The following is a 20,083-nucleotide window of genomic DNA, read 5'->3' on the forward strand; positions in this document are numbered from 1 at the left end:
TGCAGGGCCGACGTGGCAAGTCCTACGGTATGTGGCATTGCACCTTCAATTAAAAAAGTTCCCATCAATGCTCAAAGCAAATCAAGATATTTACAACATCAGGGTAATCTTGGTCACAGACGTGAAAAAATACCCTCCACATAATAGAGGTTCTAATACTGGCTACTCGCTTTTTGATTTGTGGTGCTTTCAATTCGGGGGAAAATAAACTAAGACAGCCTCCAGCATTAATATGGTTCTCTAATGTCAAGACCCAATCCTTTTTGGGTTTTGATGAACAAGTAGGCCTAATTACATTAAATGAGTCATCTCAAGAAACTACAGCATCATTATGTAAACTATAAAGCTGCATTAATCAATTTTTTTTGCAATTAAGCGCACAGTAGAACTTCAAAACAAGCTGACAGTTAAGTAGCATACAGGTCCACATCTGCCAATAGCTGGTTCTGAAGGTATAGACTAAGAACATGATCCCTGCTGTAATTATGTTCGACTGTCAAAGGAAACAGTTTTGGAACTGACCTTATCTCTGCAATGACCATTTAAAGTACATCAATCAACAACATTAAAGACACCTGGTGGTTTTGATGGTGTGGGTAATGCGTGTAATTCAGGGCCATTTTAATTCATTGATAACGGCCTTCCTGCAGTAGCAGAGCTGTAATTTAGGCACAATACAAATTAACACCCGATTGCTGATGCTTCCATGGAAAAAAAAATTCTCTGTTTCTGGTTAATCTGGAATTTAATCAAGGTCTGCACAGTGACACAACTGTAAACCACAACTGTTAGAATGGCTGATCTATGAAATACATTAACTGCAATGTCGGTGTATTATTATATCGGAATTATGTGTACATAGAAATACAAATCTTCCATGATGTCAGTAAGAGTGACATTTAATCAAGCATTGCAATGCTTATTATATTCTAGCTTCATTAGAAAAGCATTACTTTAATAATTAATTAATTACAATTCATGGCTACTAGACAGTACCACACAGCCTTTGTTAGACAAGAATAAAGACTAAAAATATATGCAGGTCATATAAAAAACAGAATGTAATCCCTGAATGACTTTCAGCTATTCAAAACCCCCAACTTAATGGACTTGCATACCTTGCAGAGCCAAACTTAAATTCTTATTATAGATTTTGCTGAAAGAAATATATAGTGTTTTTGTAAATATTAACAGTAAATTGGAATGAAGCAAACAGGAAATATGAAAAGAAAGAGGGTAACATGTAACAAAAGTCTCCAGCGTGAATGGAACTGTAGACATTACACACATACCAGCTCTTGCTGCGATGAGATGTGTAGTCCGACCGGGATCTTGGGAGCTAAGGACAAGTGATTTGCCAATCTTGGCACCCAATGCCTTGGCATGGTAGTACTCACGAGTCCTTTCCATAGGGTAGTTTGTCGGGTACAGACCACTAAACACTACTGTCATGCCCTCCAGTGTCTTGCGTTTTAGCTCTGGGACAATCTTGCGAATGTCCGGCATTTCTGAGGCCTCCTTCTTCAGGTAGGCTTCATACCGTACATAGTACTCTGCATGGATCCTTTCCAGCACTTCTTCCAGGTAGATTAAGTGATCGTCCTGGTCATTATCGGCTTCTTCCTCTTCCTCATCCTCCATACTCTGGTCCAGGAGCTCCTCCCCTGTGGTAACCCCAGATTGCTCACTATTCTGGGATTCGGTTTCTGGCTCTCTCCTATCTGAACAGCCATTACCAAGCTCGGGGTCTGGGAGAACTACTCCTGAAGGTTCCACTGTGGAAGAGTTGTTCTCTCCTTCACTCTGACAGTTACTGTCCCCTTCCCTTGCTCCATCTCCATTACTGGGGTCTTGTGAGACTCCTTCAGGACCAGACTTCTTTGCCTCGCTTAACTTGCCTTCACTATCACTCTCTGACAAGGGAGGCTTTTCTGTAACAGAGTCATTGTCACTGTCACTGGAAAGGTCAAAATCCAGGTTATTAGACTCAATATGACTTGGTGCTGATGAGTTTGCACCTTCCTGTGCCTCACATGTCCTGTTACTATCATCTCCCTTTGGATTTGTTCTGTCATCCTCTAGACTTTCTTTTAAAGCTGCCGCAGAATCTGCCTCAGTCTCTGACCGTTTACTTTGTCCTGGTTCATGAGCAGGCTCATTTGTTGATACTCCCTGAGAAGACTGAGATTTTGTGAACTCATCTTTTCCGGAAACATGGTCCTTTGCCCTTTTCCTGAGGCCATTATTTTGCTCATCTATGCCACGAGTCCCTGCAGATTCTGTGCAGTCCACTGGTTGACTTGATGGAAGTCCTGCTGAAGGAAACATAAAAGTCAAAAAAGTATTCATAGAGACAATTATGGTAGAGTCACAGCATGTGTTAAAAAGTAAGATGACACTAAGCTCAGCTACAGGTTAAATATTTCTAGTGTCAATCAGGCCAGCTTACATCAGATATTCTCTAACTGACAAATCAAAGGAAAAACCTAATAGAAGAGTTAATTAACACCAATGGTCAGAAAGAATTCCTTGGACAGGTACAGGCCTTTTTCCCAAAATAACACCATAAATTCCCCTCACCTTCCTTACACTTCTCATATTGTATGATAATATTATATGTATTAATAATATCTATGTATCTTATCATTCTACCAACTAGTACATGCAATGTTAACCATCTATACAATATATTGTAGCATCCCTGTACAGTATAAACTCCTGTAACAGTGGCCCAAGCCTTTTGACTGGCAGACCGCAAATAACAAATTTAGCTAGTTCAAGCTATTTAATAAAAACTTTTGACATCATTAGAAAGGAAATTTTAAAAACACACCAAATAATTCTAAGTATTTGACTTTATTATATTAGGAATTACAGAAAGTCAAAAAAAAAAAAAAAAACTCTGTATAAATTTAAACCAGTGCTTCTTATTTTGTACATCTTATTTTGTTGTTCGAGTTTCAAATATTGAAACCAAACACTACAAGGATTTATGTACGCTGCAGTTTTTGTGTATTTTGTCTCTCTGTTTAAGATTACATACACCATTTGTCACCATATAACTTCACTAGCAGTGATGGTTATGCCCCTTTTAGCTTGAACGTAGAATTAAAGCATTCCAGAGCCTTTCTTTATAAACCTCTTAGCTTAAAAGACTGCTTTAGCACAAATTTCTTGGTGTAGAAGCTTCCTTTGAGATAACAAGATAAAAAGTCTTCAGTTTACTGTGAGTTACTCCAGAAAACATTATCTAAGTACTCTAAGTAAATGTAAATGTACTGTATTTGAGCATGAAATAAAAATGTCAAGTGATAACCTGTCATCAAATGTCAATGTTTAACCATAGATATTGAGACAGCCAAATTTCAACAAAGAAGATTTAAGCACTTGGGGTCAAACTAATATGTCATTTATAACTGAGCAGTGTAAAACATGCAATGATAAAAAGTTTGCTTATTCAATGAAGAATGCCAGTTGTAATCACAATGCATGGATAGACAGGAGGTAGCTAAATAATCTGACCAGGCCAATGAATGCCAGCATGCAGAAACTCAATGCAACAAATTAGAATGTGGACAATTGTTTTCATCGCTATTTAAAAAAAAAAAGAAAAGAAAAAAAAAAACACTTCGTTATAGAGTCACACTGTTTACTGCATCTAAACACTGGGAATGGCTATCAATGTACAATATAAAAGTTGTATAAACTACTATTATTATGATATGTTTTGTACATAAGTAAATGTTTTAAACAAATCTTACATCTGAAATTTGGATGGGATTTAGGTTATTGATTACTTTCCTACTAAGTTGTCTTACTAAGTTTCTTACTTAGTAAGTTGTCAGCACTGCCAAAATAAGCACAACTCTAATACCAGTGCTCAGTCATCGAACTGTATAAGCTGCACTGAATTTTAAAAACTCGCACATAATACATCCTATAACAGAAATTGACTTTGTGTCAGACAGATACAGTCCAGTAAGATCTGTGCCTCAGTTTCCAACCATATAAAGGACTGTGTGAGATTACGCACTATGCATTTCTAGGAGCAGCCCAACATCAGTAATTCCTCTGCACTAATTTGCTTGTTAAATTAAGCTAAAGACTTTTTAATAGAGGTGTGCAGGGTACTGAAAACAAATCCTTGGACAGGACATCTTTTGTTGTACATTTATCATCACAGGGGTTTTCTATAATATGTCATCTCATCAAACAGCTCTTTACCTTTCTTGGTCATCTGAGCTTCTCGTGATCCTGGAGGAGCATTAATGTCCCCTGTGCCCTGGAAGTAGATGTATTTCTTCACAGTGATAAGGTTAGGTGCAAACTTCCATACATCCTCTCGGTCATCAATTATGCAGACCATAGAATCCCCACAAGGGAAAAGGTTCCTGCCAGGAAAATGATGCACAATACGCTTAACAAAAGGGCTGACTTTTTGACAGATGTCCAGACCCAAACAAGGCATTGTTTAGCTAATTACGTAATATTTTACAAAGACATCAAGTAGTAAACAATATGTTGCATTCTGGAATTGACAGGGAAGGGGAGGGGTTAAAGCTAATAGTAGCTTAGTAGAAGCTAACAGTAACTTAATGTAATGTTTGTTTACTATTAAATATCCCTTTGTTTAGGTAGTAAAATGATCGTGTTTAATTTGAAATACTACATTTTATTTAATCAGGAAAGATCCACTGCAGAAGAGAAGTGATGTGATGCAATTGGTCCAGGTCCCCCCTAGATTTGTGAGACATATGATAAAGTTTCAAAACATAGATGTCTAGCGTTGACTTTTTTTTTTAGATGTCTTTCAAAGTCCAATACAGGTTCAGTATTCGGAAGTTCGTTAAGGACCTCCCGCCTCCATTGGTAGACACTGGAAAAGGTAGGGTATTTTTACAATTTGTTAAGAGCCATTTTGAACATCCAATTAGGATACATCTTTTTGGAGGTCTACATTTAATGTAATCATCCATTACACATCCACACAAATAAATACAATTTCATTTTGGATTATCTTTTGAACACAGAATTTAGACATCTATTGGATATTTAAATTCATTATCTGAACATCTACATGAGAAGTAGTCTACAGAGTTCCACTTTGTATTGGCATGTTGGGTTAGTGACAATATGTTTTGTTATAATTCAAATGAAGAGAATTTGCAATATCTTCCATTAATCTCAGTGTTGATATTTGTAAGGAGATATAATGGACAGCTTTTAGCTCATCTCTAATGAGTGACTGAAAAAATAGACACTACACTAAAAAGGTATAGGTTTTTGGGATTGATCCTTTGCTGCGAACATATGGTGTTGATAGCATGATAGAAAAATTGTTCCTTCTTAACTCCAGTAAAAAAAAATTAAAATAAATGATATATATATTAAAAAAAAAAAAAACAATGTAAAGAGAGAGTACAGGTGCAGGGTCAACAACAACCGATTCCCACCTAAGATTGCCCGTCTTGGAGAATGGATCAATGCATTCATCTCTAGAAAGAATCCGATGAGAGAAAAGCTTCTTTTCAGGATCCAGAAATCCTAAAAAGTTCAATAAAAGGTTTTAAGAGATTGAATCTCAGAGTAGGAATCACTTATAACTATAAATTCTCACAATGATGCAATTTTGGTAGGACAGAGATATGTGGAGATTCTTTAGAAGGACAGCAGAGACACAGAGCTCATTAAAATATACTGTTTGGACATAGATAACATTTTTTTGGTTCTATCAAGAAGGAAACTGTGTACACAGAAACTGCTATCATTGCAAGTTTAAGGTATTTAATAACAGCAAAGATGCTGCTGATGGTGTGTCACAAGACACAATTTTGGTCATATAAAGACAGCTTTATTTGCTCTTACAGATAAAACACAGATTCATTCATGTCTACACCATTAAGTATTAATTCTATAAACCAATAGAATTTTTACAAATCACTGGTTTAATAGACATTGCTGGAGTCTGCAACAATACTCATTACAATCACTGCCCTAATCACCAATGAAGACACATATGGGAAATGTAAATGCTGTCAAAATTGATTTTCATGGTTATGGATGCTAATTACATTTCGTTAGGGGATAAACGTTCCAGATCTACACAAACCTCAAGGGTCCTAAGCTACAGACAAAATGTTTCATTTTTACTCATATTATCTAATGTATGGAAAAACATTGGGTCTGTGGTGATGCAAATAATTTCACAAAATGGAGTCATGCTGTTGACTATTCAGTCAGACAAAGCACACTATACAAACCCCAGGGACTGAAATTCATTAAACAAAATTTGGCATTTATACATTTTGAGGAATTCTTAGAGCCACTGCTATAATTTGTTGTCCCTTTCAACATTTACTCTCGTTCTCATCTATATACCTTACATATTTAGTGTGTGATTCTTTTAGTACTAAGGAAAATAATGCCCAAACTGAAGGCCTGTTCCCTGCTGATACACACTTCTCTAATTACACAGGCTAAAGATAAATTTACACAAGCTGAATTTACTCAGGTCCTACAAATAGTTATAGAATTTTGTTAAACCTTGAAAAGAAACTGGCACACACCCTGAACAACAGCCAAAGTAGTGGATTCTATAACCACACCTGCCAGTAGCCAGAACTCTGTTTTGAAACACACTGTACCAGGAACAGTATTAAAATCTAAATCTAAAAGACAGGAGGCACAATGGTTGTCTGTAATATGTGCACAATATGGAAATATTATAGCTTCAATAACAAAAAATACAATATAATAACATTACCTAGACACTCTTTACAAAAAAAATTTTCTTTCAATTTAGGGAGAGGCCAACACCTGCCAGCTAGCAGCTAAACACATGTAATCAGCCAAAAATGTTATGTAATGCATTTTAAAACTTAGCACCACTACTGCTTCCAAATGACACAAATAACAGAAACATTCACTGATCAGACATAACATCAAGACCTCCTGTGCAATTTAATGCAATCCACTGCAATGGCTCCTCCAAGAATTCGACTTTTACAAGGATATAATTTATCAGTTTTTTGGTTGAAAACTGTCAGAAAGTTGATAATTCTACTATGTGTTTATTATTGAGGTCAAAGTGGATAGTGGAGTCGTACTGGAGTGCATAATAAGAAGAGGTGGTTAAAAAGTTTCGGCCACCCTTTTTAAAATGAATAAGGTAATGCCAAAAGATTTGCAGACACCTCCCTCTTGTGGACTGAAACACACAGTACAAGAAACAGACAAAAGGTTTTCCTAAACTGTCAAAATCTCTACTTTATTTCCAGCTATATTATGAGGTCAGTATTTAGTCCCTGTAATCTGGTTCATCTGTAACACAGTGAGTGGATTACCTGCAATGGTGTGTGCATAAAGGCGGCTCCCAAATGTGAAGACATGTAACTCATAGAGTTTGGCAATTTTCTCCAAGAATTCCTTGCAGTGTGGGCGTAGTCGTGTGTGAAGCATAGGCTCTCCTCGCCCAAGCTGAAAGTGGAAAATGCCCTGGAGGAAATAACACCAAGCTTAACTCTGGATACATTTAAACCCAAGTATGCAGATTCTGGTCTAAACATCTGCTGAAACTGAAAGGTCTGTTTCAAAAAAATAAAAACAATGCATGTTTGAAAAGATGTTGAAATTAGAGCTGCATTAGATGAGAACATTTTAAAAGGAGAAAGACCTACTACCTCTTACAAATAAAAAGTAAATTTAATTTTATTTAAAAGAAACTAAACACCCTTACTCAAGTGAATACACTAATGGTTTTTAACCTTTAGATTGTGCATTGGCTGCTAAATAGCAGACTAATTTTGGCATTTCTACAACTTTATATAATATTCTTATATTACTTGCACTACTGCTGTATGATGCAATACCATTTTTCACGATCAAATTTGTGGTTGCAGTACAAAACATTGTAGCTTCAGATAAATATAAGGCTTAGGCATTGGCTAATTTCGGGCAGCTGATACCCTAGTTTTTGCTGTGCTTTCCAAATTGTTGGCACTAGGCAGACTTTTGTGGTCTCACTGTTGAGAGAGACCCTTCTCACTGGATGTTCAGCTTAGCGAATCGATGCATGTGACCAGGGACTGACAATGCCTGTAGTGCCATTCACCTTCTTATCAGATATATTGTTGATATTAAGTAGCTACGAACTACCTATAGTAGGCAAGAGTGATGTGAAATGGTAAACACTGCTTTCTTTACGGTTTGTATATCCTCTGACCAAGGTCTTTTACTTCCCTTCCTCTCATGCGGGAACAGAATTGTACATAGTAGTTAGGCATTTGCTGTATTTTTTTTTACATTTACATTTAGTCATTTAGCAGACGCTTTTATCCAAAGCAACTTACAAGTGAATATTTGGGGATGAAATGAGCACACTTGTGTGTTTACGTGCCACATGCTTGGCCATTGCTGGGATGCAGCAGTTGGTCCTTGCTGCCAATAGTTCTTTGATGTTATCTTGGTGTGATGCTTTTAAATAATACAGCAACATCAAGGACCAAAAATGAATACCTTATTAGACATCCGCTGGCAGTGTTGTTCAGTGGTGTGAATGAGGGTTTGGTCCAGATCCACCATCAGGACCAGCTTTTTGTTTCGGTGGAGTCTCTGCTGGTCTTCTCTGCCCAGCTGTTCTGCTTGCTATTGGGAGTAAATGAAGATAATACATAGAATATCAGGAAAACTTGGCAGTAAAAAAAAACTTCTACCTTGCTATTATCAGAGAGTGTTGATGTGTAACACCATTTAACTGCATCAGTGTCAGTAACTCTAACTCACTATGACTTCTCTCCTCCTCTCTCTCTGTCATGTGATTCAATGCTGAGCAGGTAGTCTATTCCTGGCAATGGGAAGGGCGTGTTTGGGATTGTGTGTTGCGGTCAGACAGAAAGTTGATCAGAACATGGTCAGATTTAGTTTGTTGCGCTTAATACATAACTGGATAAGAGAATGTGGGCAGTGTTGATATTATTGTTAATCTGTGAGTTTTATTTGTTCAACGTGCTGCAGATGTGCCTGCAGACATTTCTATTAATCGGCTGACGTGAGTGAAGACATTGGCCGACCACCTTTACTTGAAAGTGTCAGAGACCTATCAGTTACCAATTATTTAGAACTCCCCTGGATGACATCATCTGATGTCCTGATGACGAAAAAGTCCTCCAGATGACATCATCTGGGGAAGCCTTTCTTATATTTTTTGTATTAAACTATCTTTTCTTATATTAAACTATTTTCTTATATTAAACTATCTATCTACAGATGATGTCAACTGGAGATAGAGGTTTAGCATTAATATACTGGAACTCCAAGGATTGCAGCCATATTGAACATTGGTGGAAGTCACACTTAAAAATGAGGGACACTAGGATCCTCGACCTTTAAAATTCATGACTTTGTTAGTATTGTTTAAAATTACAGGATGACCTCAGATGATGTGTAATGATTCTTATAATTTACTTAAAAGTTAACATTGCCTGGTGGGTGTGTTATGTTGTGTTATGGGCCGTGGCTCCTTAAATGACACATTTAACTCTATCATTGTGAGCTTGTCTGTGAGCTTATCAGCGATCCCACGATGGTGGAACAAGCTACCAATCTCACTCTTAATATTGAAAAAACTGCTGAAAACAAAACTCTTCCACATCTTCCTAGCACTTAAATCTTTTTTTAACTTCCTTTCTCCACTTTCTTACACTTGCATCTCATGAAATGTAAACACTTTTCTGATAGGACTTTTTGCTTTGATGTTTTCTCCTAGACTTAGATTTTTGCATTGTACCTTACTTGTAAGTCGCTTTGGATAAAAGCGCTAAATGACTAAATGTAAATGTATTATATTTATGAGAATGAACTGAATTTGTTGAGACAAAACAATTCAAAAACATTTACTATATCTGAGAAAATAATAATAAGTGAGGGAACTGTGCTTCCGAGAACAATACACAGATATTATAATGGAATGAATGGGAATTAAAATTACCCTAACAGCTCAGTCTTCCTCGTACCTCCATCATATGACTCACCTCAGAGCTGACCATCAGCTCAGGGACACTGTGCACCATGGAGACAGTTGCTGTGGAGATTGGAATTTGCTGGTTCCCATTTGTGCCCTGCAGTCTGAGAGGAAATAAAGAAGAGTGGGAGTCATGCATTTTGTGGTTGTTTATCCTTCAGGTCCTTAAACATACTGTAAATGAGAACAAAAAGTGAGAAGAATTTGAAAATATTTCATAAAAATGCATTTTAAATCCTGTTAAGAGTGTTTTTACTGATTTGATTTGAGTGAAGATTTACAGTAAGAACAGAACACAGCTCCAGTTAACAAGTTATTTGGCTAGTGGTTGGGAGTTTAAGATGCTTCAGAATCACATTTTGTTTACCAATACATAATATGGGTAATCATAAAAATCATGGAATAATATTCTTTGCTGTTTCAGTTTTCAGTGCTACCAGGGTACCAGATTATCCTATATGCTTACATTGCAAAATATGATGTCAAGAAGCAACACCTTTAATAAATATCACATCTTAAAATAACAATATACTCCCACAATATGTTGCTTTAAATTAAATAACTTTGACTTTTTAGAACAGCTGTTAAGTTTACATCTTCATCAAACTAACATAAAGGAGGTGTAGAGTGTGAAAACTTGATCTGTGACCTGAGCTGTTCTAAGCTCTCCCTGCATCATCTCTGGGGCCACCTGATGGACTGTACAAATCTTCCACCTCAAAAACTGAGAGTCAGATAAAGACCACAGAAATGTTTCCATCCTCAAAAAGCACAATTATTTAACAGGCTTCTCTCTCCTCTATAAGTGACTCTGTGAAGCTGTAGGTATTAACTTTTATGATTTTATGTTAGAAATGTTTGGAGTGTGAGCAAAAGCGACAAACATATCTTTTGTAGAATAAACAGGAAAATGAAAACATAGATGTTTGGTTTTAGTTTAAGTGCAAATAAAGTCACTGTATGAGTATTTGCTTACTGAGTCAGGTCCTGACCACATTCAGCACAGAGACCCTTCATTACTACTGGATGGCTGCATTCCTCTATTCTGATGATGACACCCCTGAAAAAAAGAAAATAAAACTTAGTGTAAATGATTACTATTTACTAAACCAGTAACAGAGCTCCGTTTACAGCTTTTGGCAGGATTCATATTAAATGTGTTCTATGAAAAGTTTTAGCATATTTAGGCTTTTGTATAAATGCAGATTATTAAATGTTACATCCTAGCACTTGCTCCACACAGGATATACATGCCTAATTGCCTTTTACAGACTTGATTAACTGACAAATCTTGCAGTTAGTGTAATAATCAATCACTCAATACCTACAGTATAAGGTTAAAACAGATATAAAAGTATACCCAAGATATACTTTTTAAGCTTATCCACTGTGCCAACTTGCTGTTTCTGTCCATTTTATTTATAATAGTAAACTGAATATCTTTGGTTAAAGGACTGCTGGCCACCAGATACAAAAATAGTGTATTGCAAAATGTTACGTTGAATTATGCCAAACCAAAATAAGTTACTATTTTGACCTTGCATAGACCAAATAATAAATATATCAATTACAATTTTTTGAGCTGGAGCTCTAGGGGTTAGAGAACAAGCTGTAACTAAAGTATTAATAACTTAGCATAATTTACATGTGTTTTGGCATGATGTACATGTTATTGCCAAATTGCAAAGCCACAGTTGCCATTACTGATGTAAACAAACCTTTTGTAGCATTGAAAATTATTACTAAATTGCAATAAGTTACTGTTAGTTCAGTTAGTAAATGACAAGATGAATCATATTTTAGACTGATAACAAGTCATAACCCTGTTTTTAATGCGGTGTGGAAAATACAATAAGGACAAAACAGACTTTGATTTCCATTAGATATTCGTGCTATATTTGTTTTATTGTAGCAGAAGTGAAGTACAGCTCCTGTTATCCTCAGCATCTTTGGTGCGACAGCAGTCTTGGGCGGTCTTGTACCTGTCAACCTACACAGCTTGTACACATTGCGTGCCCACGAGGGGCGACTGCGTCAAGACACGCGCACACAGAAAAGTTAAACGTCCTTTTGCTTTCAAAATAAAAGCGCAAGAAAATGTTTTGCACGCAAGCATGGCTGCATGTATGTACGCGTGACAGCTGATAAAATCGTGTTTAATGACGGTCTTCTTTCAACTATTTCTTTCCATCTTTGAAACGACCTTAGAAATTCCTAAATCATTTTTTAATATTTAATACGCTTTTTTAAAAAAAGTTCTAGACAACACGTCGGTTTGTTTATTTTGATTCGCTTAACACTGACACATTGAGCGGTGATTTGACCATTAGCAAACAGGCTAACGTAACTTAGCACATACGCTTGGCAATGTTAGCGCATTAGCTTACTAACGTTATACTGCGGGGGAAGTCAGTGCCTGGCAAAGCCGTACCAAACCCACACCTTGCATGTCGCCTGTAGTCTTTCCGAGCGGGCAGCAGGTCAGCTCAGTAACATTATAGCTAACGTTATAGCAAGCACAGTGACTCACCCTGGAGGTATGACTTGTCCAAGTTGACAGCATAGCTCCTTCACTACTCCAGCACGGTCCGATTTCACCTTCTTCTCTGGCAGCCTGGCAGCCTCCGCTCCCTTCTCCTGGGGTATGGGAGCACACAGTGCTAGCACGGAGTCCACGTTAACAAGAGAACCGGGCTTGACTCTCCATTCTACGAGTCGTAACGGGACAGAGCCTGTCGGCCAGCAGATATCTGCCACCTGCACTGCGGGGCCCTCTGTTGCCGCACCGCCGCCAGAATCCGCAGGAGGATCCTCCATCTGCCCTGCACACTCCAAAAATCTCTCTAGCTTTAAGCAACAGTCCACTTAGAGCGTATCCTCTAGACGTCCTTATGCCCTTGTACAATTAAAACACGCAAACCATCATTATAAAGAAGAAAAGAAATTAAAAATTGGTTTTGAGTCAAACGCAGTAGGTCCACAGTCACCTATGTTCACTCTTCCCGCCCGTAAACAGGAAAGCGCAACACGGCAGCGACACGGGTCACCACAGCATCCGGTAGGCAACACATTTTTACCACATAGTTTTCAAAATAAAATGCGTAATTAAGTTTTGTCCTCATATGATTTGCTGAAACGTTTTAAAAATGAATTTAATGACACGCGGTAATCTAGTACCTAGTTTATTATTTGGGGCACTTGTTGTACTGCATATCTGTTTTGTTTAGGTGGGTAACGGTCTTTTTCTTTGAAGACTAGCACACGTTTCCGTTTTTTTGGCTGAATCTTTCCGGTTAAAGTTGTAATTTTTTTCATTGACATCAGTGTGGCATTGCCGTGTGGTATTGTCAAAGATAAAAGATCAACAGCTTTCGGCTTGTCCCTTCCGGGGTCTCCATAGCGGAACGTGTTCTGCATGTTGATTTGGCAGGAGTATTTACGCCGGATTCCCTTCCTGCTGGAGCCCTCCTATTTTTTTTAAAATCCGGCTTCGGGACCTGCACCAAGTTCGCACTTGGTGGCTGGGCGGGCCCACATCTGATGGGGTGGGATTCGAATCTGCTGCCTTCTGCATCCCAACCCAATGCTTTAGCACTGAATGTAAACATTCAAAACAGAACCCAATAACACTAACTTGTCATATACTTTTCTGTGTGTTTTTATTTACTATGATTTAGCAAAAATGTATAGTAAACTGTTGTCTCATTTGTCAATTATTTAGTAGATTAGCATGGTTTACTATTATAACTTATTGTCACAAGCTATTTTTCTTTCTTTCAAAATTTGAAGTTGTGATGGACAGAGGAAGGACAAGATTATATTAACAAATACATAGACTAATAGGACAAGGACACACTTCACACTACTCCATGATCAGGGACATATGTGGTACTACCTCCTACAGAGAGTGTCCTGCCAAGATATATTTATGCCCAGTGTGCATGTTCACCATCTCTGATACTTCAAAGTCCTCACCTGCTAAAGTGCCTTTTCAGAGATCCAGTTTCAGCTCTGTTGGCTAGGCTGAATCTCTTTACAGTGTCACTAGGTCTGTCTCTTTCTTGGATCCAAATCATCTCACAATTGCTTCCGGTGGCTCTAGATGCCCTCAAGACCAGATTTGGTGCTTGCAGAGATCAAGGTAGACACTAAAATACGGGTTATTTATCAGTTGCAGATGATCATTATGTAATGGCTTCATCACTCAGTCTGAGACTTTTGTGACAGAGTAATGCAGGGCCTCAGAACTCACCTTAGGCCTTGAATTTAATGATGCTGTAGACATGTGGTCTCTTGGCTGTGCTCTGGCCTTCATGTACTTTAGTCAGACTCATTTTCAGAAGAGACAAGCACTGCCATAAGTTTTTGTGGAAGATTATTACACACTGTGAATACAGAATTTGTTAAACATTTTCTTCACTCGCCACTTCTGAAACTGAGGAAATGTTAGAGTTCACTGCTGAACACAAAAACTTCTACTGCTACACTGATGACACATCATCAGCCCTAGCTGATTTAAATGAAGTCAACACCACTCTCCCAAAGAATGACATTTCAGAAATGCTGCTGATAATATTGACAGACACCAGGGTAAAGTTTAGATGACACCACTGCTGCAGGAACAAATGAGAAGCTACCAGACATGAACAAGGCAGCTTCACCTAATGCTATCTCTAAGTCTGGTATTTCTCACAAACCACATGTTACTGAATAAAGACACACCACACTTGATTAAAGACAAACCTGGACATGTCATGTCATATGATAATAATAATAGTAATATCTATAATTACACACAAAAGATAGGATTGTTTTGTAGAGTTTTACAGAAGAGAGCAAAGGTAAGGAGTGGTTGATGTTCCAAGACCTTAGGAAACTTTGATGAACAAGCCTAAAAGAGCAGATTAACGGACCAACTGTCCAAACAGTTGTTGTTTATTTTTGCTACAGTATGATTAGTGTACTGTGCAATACAACCATATCTTACTCGATGCTACCACCATGTGAGCAAAGTATGTAATTGCACTTCTAGTAGCTGACTTTGGAACTTTTTATTTGGAACATTTTGTAGAGCTCTTTGTTTTCTTTTACTGTTCACACTTGCCTTACACAGTGATAGCTGCTATTTTTTATTCTCTTAAGGCAAACATTCTATTATAAGAGAGCAACCTGACTAAATAAGCTGCTCAAGATTTCCACTGCACATGTACAGTACAGCTCCTTGGTCAATAAACTTTATCTTACCTTGTCTGGTCTTGTCTTCTAATTAAATAGCTGCTTCAGCTACATGTTATAGCTGAACTAATCTTATTGAAGTTAGACCTACATTTCAGTAATGTCTCATGTTCGTGTACTTATCTTAAATATGAAAAGTGTGATAAGTGTATGAATATCTAAATCATCATGTAGTCTGGTGAAAAATGTAGTTGAATATTGTTTTCCACTTTGAGTAAAATATCTGTTAAAAGTCAGTTCATTTGTAACAGTAACTGTTTTGTTATTTGTATGTAATGTGAAAAGTTCCAAAGTGAGCTACTACAAGTGCAATTACAGACTTTGCTCACATGGTGTAGCATCGTGTAAGATATGGTTGTTCCTCCAAGACACTAGTAATTGCATGCTGGGTATTTATTCATGTTTATTTGTATACACCCTTATATGTCATGTCTTAAACATAGTCATCAAAATTACTTACCACTAATTACTGCAATCTGTCTTAGAATACTTTATGTTTGTTACTGTGACTTACTGTATATGTAATAAAAGCTCAACAGCCAGGGTGTTTGAAACATTTGTGGGAATTACTTTTACACTGTAACCATTCATAATTCCTAACAGGCCTTCATCACACAGCTAAAAAGTGCAAAGTTCACTCCCTCCTGACATCCATGTTGTCACACTAAAGCAGTGACAACAAACCAGATAGAATTAAGCCAAATGTGGGTGCAATGGTGGAACAGGGAGGAGAACATCTAGTCTAAAGATAACCATTGGTTGGTGTGAGAGGTGGTTGAATGAAATACAAACACTGTAAAGTACTCAGGATAAATAAAATAGGCAGGCCATTTATCATTTCTCAAAATGTGTTTAAATGATGAGCTAATGACAAAAAACTGGCAATAACCATCTCAATACAGTGAAAGCAACTCACGTACATTTTTTTACTTACAGAGTCTTGGATAGCCAGGATGTCCTTGATTCTTTGCCCCTTCACTCCTCCTTTCTTGTTGAAGATCTTTGTATATAAAAATTATTATCATATCATATCATATCATTTCCACCGTTATTGGAAAATTCTAATTGCAACTGGTCAGCCAGTATCACCATGAACAATAATAATCAGTACATGCAAACACATGTTCAAATGCCGGAATTCTTAAAAGGAGATAATCATAACTTCGCATTTAACCACTTGACAATGTAATAGATAAACTATCATTTTTAGTAGATTAGCCATGACTTTACAACAGCAATGAAACTAGATAATAATATAAAAGCATGTAAAAAATAAAAATAAAAATTCTGCAATATTTTTAAGAAAGCATTTAAAATAATAATATATATTGAATAGTAATTTTATTTTATCTGTGTGTTATCTGTGTATCTGTCAAGCCACAGAGTCATTTATAGGATAGATCAGTTTTCAACACGTTGCTTTTTTTGTCTCAATTAGGGAAATGGCGGTTATAGCAAAGTAAATACTACAGCACAAACACAAAATACTTCCCGAATTTCACAATGATGGTTGGCTTGGTTTAGAGAACTCGTTCGTTTCCTATTTAAAATGCCCCTTCTCAAGCTTTGCCCTAAGCGTAGAACATATTCGTGCTGAGACTGGATGCTGCAATCAAAATTTTGCACGCATCACGGCAAGATGCGTGCACAGACACTCCATAGTGCTCTTCTGGACTGGTTTGCTGTGAGACCCAGATGGTAGTGGAGGCCAGGCTTTTTGGCACTTTGCCTTGCAGACTCGAATAAAGTTCTGCTTTATTTGGTTCTCATTCTTCTGTCCGTTCACCAGGACAACCTAGAAATGACCCCCTTCCAGTGTGATACGTAAAAACACAAGAAAACAAGCTTTTAACAGCTGTGCATTGGAAACGCTTACCCGAGATATCAAACTATATACTGTATCTCTATTATGTGTAACGACAACCATAAAATCAACTACAATCAACAATCAACAACGCCGAGGCGTCGACATAATACCCCCAGCAATGACGCTGATCAGTTATTTACTCACAGTTAACTCATATTATTATTAAAGATACATCAAATGTTGGTGTCACCAAAGAAAGTGGGTTGTTGTCTAAAGGCCAGCGTTTGCCAGTGTTCAAAATTAACTGGTGATTCCGATTATTTAATGATGTTTGCGTACGTAAGACAGATGAGTAGGACCCCTTGCCCACAAACCAGGAATTAAACATTCAGTCTTCAGTCTTCATATCCAATCCATTTCCCTGTGGTGAGTCCTTTCGCCTTATCCTGTGAGTTCAGGGTTGCCACAACGGATCATTGTCCGCATGTTGATTTGGCACAGTTTTTACGCTGGATGTCCTTCCTGACGCAACCCTACCCAATTTCTACCGGGCTTGGACCGGCACTGCACAGCTGGGGAGGGGAATGGGCTGTTAGGGGTTCAGTGTCTTGCCCAGACCAGGGTCGTCCACGGACCACCACTGCCTTTACCACCTGAGCTACAGCCGCCCCATTATCAAATTAATTTACCTGTATAGCTTTAAATTAAGCAAAAAAAAAAAAAAAAAAAAAACATCACGGCAAGTGAGACAGGAGTTTCTGTCTCTGTGCTATTCTTGTTCAAATAAAATTCGTGAAATCCTCATATTATTACTGATGGTCGTAACGTGGTTACAGGTGTTGACAATTGCTGACTAATAAAGTCCTACTTTTAGACACAGTATTTTTATTTATTTTTTGCGAGGTTTGCATGGAATCACATTTACATTTAGGCATTTCACAGAGCGTTTGTCCAAAGTGATTTACACTTTTTTACACATCAAGGACATTATGGAGTTCATAATCTTGTGAAAGTACAACTATGGCATGTGAGGAGGAACCAGGGTTCGAAACACTGACTCTACAGGTGGTGGATGATGCTCTACCATCTTGGCCACACTAATAATTGAAACATGTTTTTACACAAAGTATTAGAATTATACAACACATTTTTAAATTTATGAGCATAGTAATGACAGCAACAGAGAGCACATTTACTCAAGTACTATTCTAAAGGAGGAGTATGCTACTTGTACTTGCTCCATACTTCACTACATATCAGAAAGAAATGTTACTACTGTACTGTACGCTTAAGGAATTTTTTAAATTGACAATATTTACTTTTCAAAGTAAATTTTAAAAAGGTTTATAAATTGTATAACCTTTTAAAATGCAATATAAAACCCCACACCCATAAAACCCCGCACTTTTCACCAGTTCTAACGTCTTCCAATATCTTCCATCACTGAGTACTGAAGACTATAAAACCCGCTGCATGGATATATATGTTTAAATACTGACTAAACTAAGATATTTGAGACATTTCTATAATTTGCTCACGGGTTATGTTAAAGTCAGTTTCTTAACTGATCAACAAATATGTCCCACTTTAGATGGATTCATCCTGTGTTCAGTCTGATGCTTTAGGTGTGTAGCTCGGGGAGTAAACAAACATAGTGATTAGACGAAATCTGCTTACTTCTCTAACTGTGACACCCAGAGTCCGTGGATGGCAGTGGTAACACAGGCTGATCTGGGTCGGTCACACTATCACACAGCTTCGATCAGTCTTCACGCTGCATTCAAGCACTGTAACAACACTATATACGTAAATGTGTTCTTCATTTGGCTGAAGCGTTTTTTTAAATTGACTTAAAATCAGGGAAATCTGACATATGAGACAAATGTAACACTCGTAAAAATAACGATTATTGATGTATGCGGAGTTTTGAACAGGCATCGACACAGTCACGTGTACTTCCCTTTGCCATTTCTACCATAGCCTCACTCGCTAATATCACCAGAGAATCCAACACCAGTTAAACTGGAACATCAGTCCCCTTGACAGTAGTCAACATCCCCCCCAGCTGTCCAGCAGCAAAGGCAGTAAAACCATTGAGTTCAACATTGTTTAGTTGAACTGGGTTTGGTAGGATTTCTCCCATAAACCCCGATAACTGTGTGTTAGTATAATTGATCGCACTCTGGGGAATGAATGATGCTCCCACTGATGATGCGTCATTCCGAGCGAACACTACGGTGTAGAGGCCGATGAATTTCAAGAATTCAAATATTGTGTTACAAAATATAATGCCTTGTTCTAGGTTCTTGTTGTGGTGTTTATTTGTTGTTTTGTAGGTTATTTGAGTTCTAGTTCCCTTACAAATACCCTGCCCCACTCGTCAAGTGAAGGAGATAGGATGGGATAAACTTATCCCACAAGCAAGCAAGTACTACATAAAATTTAAAATCTGGAGCCACAGTTGCACTTCGTTTTTCTTATTTCTTTTCCATGATTAGATGGTCAGAGATGCTTTGCTGACAAAGGCAGGTGGTCAGGATGTGTTAGAGGAATACACAGCAATCTCTTCTCTGCACCAGAAGGCAGGTTGCCAATAAGTTCCAGATTATGCCTTTGTTTTAACTGTACTACTCTACAAGTTGCAAGTTTTTAAACTTTCTTTTAATAGTTTCTGGATTGTCTTTTACAGGAGGATCTCAACCCAAAGTCAGAGGGAAAAGTATGCTTCAGGGATTGTGACGTTGTTTCCCTGAAGGACCCCTTCTCTCCAAACGACTATGTGAGTAGTGATTAAAATCTCCATTAAGCAGAAATTCCAGGCTTCTGCTTCTCACACACAAATAGTTGCTTGTTTATTAGACCCACTGTTCGAAAACTTATGGAATCTAATAAAAGTGTTGCGCAGTAATCATACCTTCAAAAACAGTCTGATGTTTTAGAGGCACTGAATCAACCTCGTTTTGTAGGATTTGTGCTGCTGCTGAACTGTAATTTGTTTTACTTAGTGGTGTCATTCTGAATCT

The 20,083-nt window shown here is 37.6% G+C and overlaps 1 protein-coding gene across 3 annotated transcripts in view; it reads right to left on the bottom strand.

Moving 5' to 3' along the window:
- Positions 1 to 13,059, bottom strand: part of ctdp1 (CTD (carboxy-terminal domain, RNA polymerase II, polypeptide A) phosphatase, subunit 1) — a 58,179-nt gene extending 45,120 nt beyond the window's left edge. The window contains exons 1-8 of one of the 3 annotated variants that reach the window (XM_067507851.1): positions 12,549 to 13,059; positions 10,995 to 11,078; positions 10,029 to 10,122; positions 8,515 to 8,643; positions 7,344 to 7,494; positions 5,454 to 5,544; positions 4,225 to 4,391; positions 1,293 to 2,312 (exon numbers count right to left, since the gene is read on the bottom strand). In XM_067507851.1, coding sequence (XP_067363952.1) covers positions 1,293 to 2,312; positions 4,225 to 4,391; positions 5,454 to 5,544; positions 7,344 to 7,494; positions 8,515 to 8,643; positions 10,029 to 10,122; positions 10,995 to 11,078; positions 12,549 to 12,835 — 2,023 coding nt within the window. In that variant the 5' untranslated portion in view covers positions 12,836 to 13,059. Of the gene's footprint in view, positions 1 to 1,292; positions 2,316 to 4,224; positions 4,392 to 5,453; positions 5,545 to 7,343; positions 7,495 to 8,514; positions 8,644 to 10,028; positions 10,123 to 10,994; positions 11,079 to 12,548 lie in introns of all 3 variants that reach the window. The other 2 variants (XM_067507842.1, XM_067507860.1) reach the window with 2 other exon arrangements.
- Positions 13,060 to 20,083: the final 7,024 nt, after the last annotated feature.

This window comes from Channa argus, chromosome 1, assembly GCF_033026475.1.
Source record: "Channa argus isolate prfri chromosome 1, Channa argus male v1.0, whole genome shotgun sequence".
Taxonomy (NCBI): Eukaryota; Metazoa; Chordata; class Actinopteri; order Anabantiformes; family Channidae; genus Channa; species Channa argus.